At 39.7% G+C, this 10,523-nt stretch overlaps 1 protein-coding gene across 3 annotated transcripts; it reads left to right on the top strand.

Annotated features, from left to right (window-relative positions):
* The first annotated feature begins 211 nt into the window (after positions 1-211).
* LOC109092733 (ribosomal oxygenase 2-like) lies at positions 212-9,800 on the top strand. Of its 3 annotated transcripts, none has more exons than XM_042733360.1 (10): positions 212-342; positions 2,929-3,371; positions 3,446-3,565; positions 5,543-5,671; positions 5,750-5,853; positions 6,740-6,842; positions 6,922-7,090; positions 7,165-7,253; positions 9,340-9,462; positions 9,541-9,800. In XM_042733360.1, exons 2-10 carry the CDS (start codon positions 2,931-2,933, stop codon positions 9,706-9,708), a joined length of 1,446 nt encoding a protein of 481 aa, XP_042589294.1. In that variant the 5' UTR covers positions 212-342; positions 2,929-2,930; the 3' UTR covers positions 9,709-9,800. The 3 variants fall into 3 exon arrangements, with proteins under 3 accessions (XP_042589294.1, XP_042589295.1, XP_042589296.1); XM_042733361.1 differs by lacking the exon at positions 212-342 and adding an exon at positions 1,635-1,738 and having other exon boundaries at positions 2,931-3,371; XM_042733362.1 differs by lacking the exon at positions 212-342 and adding an exon at positions 1,787-1,922.
* Positions 9,801-10,523: the final 723 nt, after the last annotated feature.

The raw sequence follows: 10,523 nt of genomic DNA, 5'->3' as shown, positions 1-10,523 counted from the left end.
CAGTCGGGGTGAAAAGGGTTTATATATATATTTTTAAGAAGAAAGATCGTTTCGCTATAGGCTATAAGTTGCGACAGAAGAAAGGGAGACATGAACATCTTGGATGACATGGGGGTGAGTGGTGGTGAAGCGCTGTGACTGGACCTACACCACGGATTACAGGGGGACTTCTTAAGAGAGCACCTGCAGATACAGGTGCCTGTGTGCTTTAAACACTTGCGCTGTAACCGTACGCAGATCTCTGACTCGGATCTCAGACCGAGCTTGTGCGCAGCTGCTGCGGTTCTTCCTGCGAGTGGACGGTGTGCTGATCAGGATAAACACACGCGTCTGTATCACGAGGCAAGTTACGCTCGCGCACTCCATCGAGAAACACATCGTATGATTTCATCATGTATTAAACCTGCTTGCTCTGCACTGATTCAAACAGGCAAAAAAAAAAAAAAACCCTTCTAGAATTCACCACACGTGAAAGTCAAATGTCAGACCTCCAGGTGAGAGATGTTAACCCTCTGTTGCTCTTCAGTCGTTTCTAATTTATACTTTATTGGAAAGGTATGAAACTTTGTTTTGGCACTTGCTATGTGAACACACAATCATGTTCATGATTGAAAAGGTTAAATGGTCCTGAAAAAGAGTCCACACTTGGCTTCTTTGAAAGTGATTTTTTTTTTTTTTTTTTTTTTTTTTTTTTGTGATATCAACCGCAAATTTGGAACACAGCTTATTTAGATTTATGGCTTTGATTTTCATCCAGTTTTAGAGTAAAACAGGTTTCAGAAAAAATTGATTTCATATAAAATTTGAATATCGTATTTTTGTGCATTGTTCATAACTATAAACATCTATAATTTTTGCTTTCAGTTTTTCCACTTCAGCAATAATCTGCCAAGTTTTTTCTTTGAAAAGAGACCAAACTTAAGTCTAGGCTCTGAAAAAAATTTTTTTGATTTACACCAGTTTAAGTTAGAAATGTAATTTTCAGGTCTATTCTTAAAAAGTGATTAACAGCGTAAAAAATGAGTGATATTTACTGCATAAATATAATTTCGTATCTAAAATGTGTCTGCAGGGGACGAGTATGAACAAAAGTAACCGCTTATAGTTCTGTTCTTCTCGATGGCTCACACACTGTAACTGAATCATTCAGTTCTCTAAACAAACTCTAAACACATTTCGATTTACTGTGCGCTAATTGACGGTATTGTTGCATTTCATATTCAGTTCATTGGTGTTGAACTTTCCTGTTGGATTTCAGGTCTCTTCACATTAATGTGATGAAAATGAATTTTTCCTCACGCTTGTTATCTGCGGTTTACTGTAAGCTCTGAGCTGTAAAATAACTCAATTCCCAATAAGTTGTTTTTGTCACAGTGTTCTGAGCTGATCTCACTAGTGTGCTCGGTGTCAGTCTGTGTATTTGTAGGGTTTTTGTGTGTGTGTGTCATCTGAGGTTATAGTATGATTAAGAGAATGTTTTTTTTATTTTGACATGACAGATTGAGGTTTGTACAAGCTGGTGTGTAGTTCTGAGATTGTGTTTATACTTTTGAGAAAATGGTGAATTGTGTGTTAGCAATCGAGAAAAACTATAGTAACTTCCAAAGCTCGTCTGAAATCTCTTGGAAATGTATGAGGTTTGCGTCAATGGTCCCGGAACGCTTTTTAAAGGTTTTCACCCGGAGCGCTTTAAATGTGACACGGAGTCCGCGCACGTGGGTTTGTGACGCTCTCGTCGGTAAGTCACTGCATGTTTAGCAGAATCGCGATTGTTAAACGAGTCCGTTATTTGCTCGTATATACTTTATAATAAACACCATGCCTGGAATCTTTAGTTTTTTTAATGTATGTAAGCTAACATAGATTGCCTTTGCTTTTATTTGTTGAGAAATTCTCTCTAGCAGAGTGGGAATATTAAACAAGTCTGTTTTAAAAACGAAATAAAAGAAAAAATCTAAACTTAACATTATTTTGTATCGGTAAGGAAATGCTTTATCAAACTGGAAATAATCGTTTTTACGTTGTGTTCCATTTTGTATTGCAAATGTGCCTCGAGATTGTAGTGATGATAACATGTCAAATCATCAATTGCATTTTGTAATTTAGTTTGACAGTGACGATGCGTTTTAAAATAACAAATTTACTTTGAAGTTTTGCTTATAACATTCATTTTTCTCCTCTTCTACCACTCCTACTTTCACGTGTTTGCATTCTCCCCCCATAATGAAAGCTCATTTAGTTGATTTATTTCATCATTCTGTAGCTCAAAATCAGAAACTCAAAGAATACAGAGTATTCAGAATAATTAAAAGCAGAGGTGGCCAAAAATCAAACTTGAAGTAAATGTTTGCAATACCAAAAATCTGTGTCCCTGCAGCACAGAAGCAGTCATCAGTAGCACAGGTATATTTGTAGCAATAGACAACAATACGTTGTATGGGTCACAATTATACATTTCTCTTTTATGACAAAAATCATTAGGATATTAAGTAAAGATCATGTTCCATGAAGATATTTTGTAAATGTCCTACCGTAAATATATCAAAACTTAATTTTTGATTAGTAATATGCATTGCTAAGAACTTCATTTGAACAACTTTAAAGATGATTTTCTCAATATTTAGATTTTTTTGCACTGTCAGATTCCAGATTTTCAAATAGTTTTGTCTCAGTCAAATATTGTGCTTAATATATTCCTTCTACACGTTAAGGCCTTAAAAAGGTTTTAAATTTTTAAAAAGTCATGGTATTAAATGTTTCATGCAAGGCTAAATAAATATCTTCCTCAGTGTGTTTGTCTTGTATATCAAGATAAAGATATTGCGTAAGCACAGCACTTTTCCCAGTGTGATCAGGTTTAGGGTATTTTCATATTCTAATGTTTGAGATCAAGAATAACTTGATATTTAGAGCATTTTTACTCCATAGAGATGCCAAATAAAGGCAGAAGAGTGAAGCGGCGTGATGGACAGCAGGAGGAGGATGATGATGATGTGCCTGTCAAGCAGATGAAGGTCGTGAACGGCTCCGCTCCGCTGTGCTTCGACTCGCCGCGTGATTTCTTCCAGAGTCTGATCAGTCCGGTCGGGCTGGACGAGTTCTTCCAGCAGTACTGGGAGCAGAAGCCGCTGGTCCTACACCGGTCCGATCCGGATCTGGCCTCTTATTACGGCTCTCTGTTCCAGCTGTCAGACGTGAAGCAGCTCTGCGCTCGCGGCCTGCGATACGCCACGGACCTCAACGTCTGCCGCTGCGTGAACGGCAAGAAGAAAGTGCTGAATAAAGCAGGGAAAGTGAAGTTCAGCCAGCTGAAGAAGGACTTGGAGGAGAGGAGAGCCACCATACAGCTGCACCAGCCTCAGAGGTTTAAGGTAAGACCTGGCGGAGAGGAATTCTGGCCCGCGGTGTTTGTGAGGAAGCTGACCTGTTCTTCATCTGTTTGCAGGATGAGCTGTGGCGCATTCAGGAGCGGCTGGAGAGTTTCTTCGGCTCGCTGGTCGGATCCAACATCTACATCACTCCTCAGGCCTCGCAGGGCCTCCCGCCGCACTACGACGATGTGGAGGTCTGTGATCCACGCTAACTAACACCAGCTCACTAACACTAACCCTGTCATAGAAGATGTGGTTGTCTGTGATTAGCTTCTGTCATACTAACACTAGTTTACTAACACTAGTCCACTAACACTAGTCCACTAACACTAGTCCACTAACACTAGTCCACTAACACTAGTTCACTAACCCTAGTTTACTAACACTAGTTCTGTCATACAAACACTAGTTCACTAACACTAGTTTACTAACACTAGTTCTGTCATACAAACACTAGTTCACTAACACTAGTTTTACTAACACTAACCCTGTCATACAAACACCAGTTCACTAACACTAGTTCTGTCATACTAACACTAGTTTACTAACACTAGTTTTATAACTATTTTTGTGTTATTATAACTATTTTTTTATAACTATTGTTTACTAACACTAGTCCTGTCATAAGTTCACTAACACTAGTCCACTAACACTAGTTCACTAACACTAGTTTACTAACACTAGTTTACTAACACTAGTCCACTAACAATAGTTCACTAACACTAGTCCACTAACACTAGTTCACTAACACTAGTTTACTAACACTAGTTCTGTCATACAAACACTAGTTCACTAACACTAGTTTACTAACACTAGTTCTGTCATACAAACACTAGTTCACTAACACTAGTTTACTAACACTAGTTCTGTCATACAAACACCAGTTCACTAACACTAGTTCTGTCATACTAACACTAGTTTACTAACACTAGTTTACTAACACTAGTTCTGTCATACAAACACCAGTTCACTAACACTAGTTCTGTCATACTAACACTAGTTTACTAACACTAGTTTACTAACACTAGTTCTGTCATGCAAACACTAGTTCACTAACACTAGTTTACTAACACTAGTTCTGTCAGACAAACACCAGTTCACTAACACCAGTTCACTAACACTAGTTCTGTCATACTAACACTAGTTTACTAACACTAGTTTACTAACACTAGTCCACTAGCAATAGTTCACTAACACTAGTCCACCAACAATAGTTCACTAACACTAGTTTACTAACACTAGTTCTGTCATACAAACACTAGTTCACTAACACTAGTTTACTAACACTAGTTCTGTCATACAAACACTAGTTTACTAACACTAGTTTACTAACACTAGTTCTGTCATACAAACACTAGTCCACTAACACTAGTCCACTAACACTAGTTCTGTCATACAAACACTAGTTCACTAACACTAGTTTACTAACACTAGTTCTGTCATACTAACACTAGTCCACTAACACTAGTCCACTAACACTAGTTCTGTCATACAAACACTAGTTCACTAACACTAGTTTACTAACACTAGTTCTGTCATACAAACACTAGTCCACTAACACTAGTCCACTAACACTAGTTTACTAACACTAGTTCTGTCATACAAACACTAGTTTACTAACACTAGTCCACTAACACTAGTTCTGTCATACAAACACTAGTTCACTAACACTAGTTTACTAACACTAGTTCTGTCATACAAACACTAGTTTACTAACACTAGTTCTGTCATACAAACACTAGTTTACTAACACTAGTCCACTAACACTAGTTCTGTCATACAAACACTAGTTTACAAACATTAGCTTATGAAAATATTATATAACCCCATTAATTACTATCAGTATTAAATAAAAGAAATGACAACACTAGTAACACCATGCCAATTCTGGTGGCCCATCTGACCCCAAGGGTGTAAAATATTTTTACTTCAAAAGAAAAACTATTATTTTTATTCCACAAATTTAAAAAAACATTGTGTCTCCAGACCCTTTATTCATACAAATAGAGAATAAAAACTGTGATATTCAGCATCATACGTCACAGATCACTATTTTGACCTGTTTAGATATATTTTGTTTTGCGTGAACATTAATGTGGGGGTCACATGACACCATCTGACCCTCCAGTGTCCTCACGACTGACCTTCATGTTTTTTTGGTGTCTGTTTAGGTGTTGATCCTTCAGCTGGAGGGACAGAAACACTGGAGGCTTTACCAGCCCACCGTCCCTCTGGCCCGCGAGTACAGCCTGGAGCCCGAGGACCGCATCGGGCCCCCGACACACGACTTCATCCTGCAGGTTTGAGACTGAAAAAGAGACCAGATGTTGAGGCAGATGCATGTACTCTTGTGCTTGAACCTGCTGTTGTTCCTCTAGCCTGGAGACCTGCTGTATTTCCCCAGAGGAACCATCCATCAGGCGGACACACCGGCCGGCGTGGAGCGATCCACTCACCTCACACTCAGCACCTACCAGAACATGTACGTCTGCACTCGGTCATGCGTGTTTCACAGACTCTAGACAGCTGTGGTTAACCCTTGTGTTCTGCTATGAACTTCATTAGCTTCACTATAATTCAGCACAAGTCACATTATGAGAAACGGTTTCTGTGGGTCTTAAAAGTCTTAATTCACCCTTCCACAAATAAAAGCCTCAAATAAAAGGTCTTAAATCAGAGCAGAAAGTCTTAAATTCATATAGTTGTGGCATTTAATGTTGCATGAACGGCACATAAATTAATTTCTTCTTCAGTATTTTTGATTGCGTTCCAATACAAATACCTAAACATCCTTAAATCAAGACACATTTACTGGAGATGCAAAGTGAAGATATGAAGTCTTGTTCTCTGAGAAACTAAACAAAATGAAATGAGTTTATGATTAAAACAAGAACAAATTTCTGTCAATAGTCAGAAAAATATCCTTGTTTTTCCTTTGAATGAAGTTGATTTGGCAGAAATTTGTTCTTGCTTTAATCATAAATTCACGTCATTTTGATAAATTTCTTAGAAAACAAGACTTACCATTTTTTTTAAATGTCATTTTATGTCTCCAGTCTTAAAAAAAAGTTTTAAATTTACCTTCATAAGACCTGCAGAAACCCTGGGAAAACAAACAGGTAAAAAGAGTAAACCCCCAACATGAATAGTTCTCATGTGTTACAAATTAAATAAACATGAGAGCATATGATTTTTTTTTTTTTTTTTTTAAGATTTGAACATGTTGAACTGTGGTAGTGTGGGAAAGCACTGGATTCCCTGCCAAATTACACCCAAACATGTACACTCTGTACACATTGTACATTGCTTGACTATTTCTGACAGCTCAAAGCTACATGTGGGTTCAGATGTGAGCTCTTGTGGTTCAGGTCATGGGGCGACTTCATGCTGGACGTGATTCCCGGCTGCGTGTTCGACTGCATGAGGCGAGATGGTGAGATGCGATCCGGTCTGCCTCGTAACCTCCTGACGGTGAGCACAGTTTCCCCATTGGTTCTCTGACTCTGACTCTGGCTCTAACCGTGTGTGTTTCCTCGTCTCGATGCCTCAGGCTCCCAGCTTCGGTTCTGATGTTAATAAGCGGATGAGTGTGTTTCTGCGGCGTCTGGCTGACGCTCTCGAGCGCAACGATCAAGAGTTGCGCTCCACTGCTATGAAACGAGACTTCATCTCCCACAGACTACCACCGTACCTGCTGGAGCAGGCCGACCTCGAACCCAGTGAGTCTCTCTGGCCTGCTGTTTGATGCACCGCTGACGTCTGTGATGATGACGCTTTCTCTCTTCTCTTTCAGCTGGGAAACCGCCGTCGCTAGAAGACACCGTGTGTCTCCGGTTCAAAGAGCATCTTCTTCTAACAGTGGAGCCCAGTCAAGACAACACCGTAAGAGTCTCACACACCTTTATATAAAATATATGCACGCTACCGTCAAAAGTTTGGAATAATTAACATATTAATATTTCTGAAAGAAGTCTCTTCAGCTCACCAAGGCTGCAATTTGATCATAAACAGTAAAAACAATGAAATATTATTACAATGTAAAACAGCTGTTTTCTGTGTGAATCTCTGTTAAACTGAAATTTATTTCTGTGATGCGCAGCTGTATTTTCAGCATCATTACTCCAGTCTTCAGTGTCACATGATCTTCAGAAATCATTCTACAGGTGCTGGTCATATAATTAGAATATCATCAAAAAGTTGATTTATTTCATTAATTCCATTCAAAAAGTGAAACTTGTATATTATTTTCATTCATTACAGACAGACTGATATATTTCAAATGTTTATTTCTTTTTAATTTTGATGAATATAACTGACAACTAAGGAAAAATCCCAAATTCAGTATCTCAGAAAATTAGAATATTACTTAAGACCAATACAAAGAAAGGATTTTTTTAGAAATCTTGGCCAACTAAAAAGTATAAAAAATGAAAAGTATGAGCATGTACAGCACTCAATACTTAGTTGGGGCTTCTTTGTTCTGAATTACTGCAGCAATGCGGCGTGGCATGGAGTCGATCAGTCTGTGGCACTGCTCAGGTGTTATGAGAGCCCAGGTTGCTCTGATAGTGGCTTTCAGCTCTTCTGCATTCTTGGGTCTGGCATATCGCATCTTCCTCTTCACAATACCACATAGATTTTCTATGGGGTTAAGGTCAGGCGAGTTTGCTGGCCAATTAAGAACAGGGATACCATGGTCCTTAAACCAGGTACTGGAAGCTTTGGCACTGTGTGCAGGTGCCAAGTCCTGTTGGAAAATGAAATCTGCATCTCCATAAAGTTGTCAGCAGCAGGAAGCATGAAGTGCTCTTAAACTTCCTGGTATACAGCTGTGTTGACCTTGGACCTCAGAAAACACAGTGGACCAACACCAGCAGATGACATGGCACTCCAAACCATCACTGACTGTGGAAACTTTACACTGGACCTCAAGAAACGTGGATTGTGTCCCCTCTCCTCTCTTCCTCCAGACTCTGGGACCCTGATATCCAAAGGAAATGCAAAATCTACTTTCATCAGAGCACATAACTTTGGACCACTCAGCAGCAGTCCAGTCCTTTTTGAAGCGAGACGCTTCTGTCGCTGTCTGTTGTTCAAGAGTGTCTTGACACAAGGAATGCGACAGCTGAAAAACCCATGTCCTGCATACGTCTGTGTGTAGTGGTTCTTGTAGCACTGACTCCAGCTGCAGTCCACTCTTTGTGAATCTCCCCCACATTTTTGAATGGGTTTTGTTTTCACAATCCTCTCCAGGGTGCGGTTATCCCTATTGTTTGTACACATTTTTTTTCTGCCACATCTTTTCCTTCCCTTCACCTCTCTATTAATGTGCTTGGACACAGAGCTCTGTGAACAGCCAGCCTCTTTTGCAATGACCTTTTGTGTCTTGCCCTCCTTGTGCAAGGTGTCAATGGTCGTCTTTTGGACAACTGTCAAGTCAGCAGTATTTCCCCTTGATTGTGTAGCCTACAGAAATAGACTGAGAGACCATTTAAAGGCTTTGCAGGTGTTTTGAGTTAATTAGCTGATTAGAGTGTGGCACCAGGTGTCTTCAATATTGAACCTTTTCACAATATTCTAATTTTCTGAGATACTGAATTTGGGATTTTCCTTAGTTTTCAGTTATAAACATCAAAATTAAAAGAAATAAACATTTGAAATATATCAGTCTGTGTGTAATGAATGAATATAATATACAAGTTTCACTTTTTGAATGGAATTAATGAAATAAATCAACTTTTTGATGATATTCTAATTATATGACCAGCACCTGTAATATGCTGATTTGCTGCTCAAGAAACATTTCTGATTATCAATGTTGAGAACAGTTGTGCTGCTGAAAATTTTTTTGTAATCTTTTGACCAGCAGTGTCTCACTCACACTCACACACACACACACACACACACACACACACACACACACACACACACAAAGCAAGTTCTTACGGTCTCTAATGTCTCTGATCAGGACGAGGCCACAGAGCTGGTGGTGTTTGTGTTGCATTCTTTAAAGAACAAGAGAGAAATGCATATGATGGGAACATCTGATGATGATGATGAAGATGATGAAGAGGAGGAGGTGGTCTCACAGGTCCGTTAGCTCTCAGACTAACAGCACCCACTTGTCTTGGTTGTCCAGTGGTGTGGTTCTCACGCTGAGCATCTTCAGTTTCAGGGTCTGCGCTTCCCCTTGTCTCATCTGGCGGCTCTGGAGCAGCTGCTGCGAGTCGATCATGTCCCGGCTGCGCAGCTGCAGCTCCAGCAGGATGAAGATAAAGCAGGCCTGCTGCTGGGGCTGTGGAGCGAAGGACTGCTGCAGGTCTGCCAAACACCATAAAGACCAGCTCATCTTCATCAGGAATGGTTACGAACTGTCAGGAATTGTGCATGATTTTAGCTGAATGCTAAATAAAACAAGTCATTATCCAAGCCCTGAGTGAAATATTGTGTAACATTCAAACAAACACATGCAATGCATTTCACAGATTCCATTATTGTTGTGGTTCTTTTAGAAGTGCTGCTTGTGACCATCGTTGTACACATTACATGTTGTGGTTGATTTACGTTAGTGTTCCTGGAGGACTCCAGTGAAATGACTGTTTAACGCAGACTGTCTGAACGCTTGAGCCAACAGAAACGGTATCCGTGACTTTTTCCCGGTGAATTAAAGGGCGGATCCAGCATGACTTCACCTGAAACACCTGCAGAACGCTCGTGAGGTTTCTGGTAGTGCAAATGTGCTTCTGGAGATAAAAACACACACACTCCTCCACTGTCACAGTGCAGTTTAAAACAGGACGCAGAATCAGTTATTGGCTTGGAAACGAGTAGCTAGAATCTGAATGATTGTCTGATCTTCTGTCCCTGATGTGTGCGATCACAGCACATCGATGTCCCAGATCTGAGTGAATCCACCTGAGAGAGACGAGACGCTCAGTTATAAACACACACACTTGATATTCAGTCTAGGGGTTAGCGATTTAATTACCATAAATGTTGTTTTAACCATATGCAAGCTGACATTATCGAGAATGTAGGAGTATACACAAAAAACAAAAAAAAAAGAGTCCAAAAGCATTCAATGTGATGAAGCCCATTAGGCTGAAGTTTCAATGCTCCAACAATATAGAGTTATGAAGGCAAAATATATCC

Source organism: Cyprinus carpio, chromosome B10, assembly GCF_018340385.1.
Source record: "Cyprinus carpio isolate SPL01 chromosome B10, ASM1834038v1, whole genome shotgun sequence".
Classification (NCBI taxonomy): domain Eukaryota; kingdom Metazoa; phylum Chordata; class Actinopteri; order Cypriniformes; family Cyprinidae; genus Cyprinus; species Cyprinus carpio.
The sequence above is the reverse complement of the archived record's forward strand: the minus strand, read 5'-3'. Positions and strand labels throughout refer to the sequence as shown.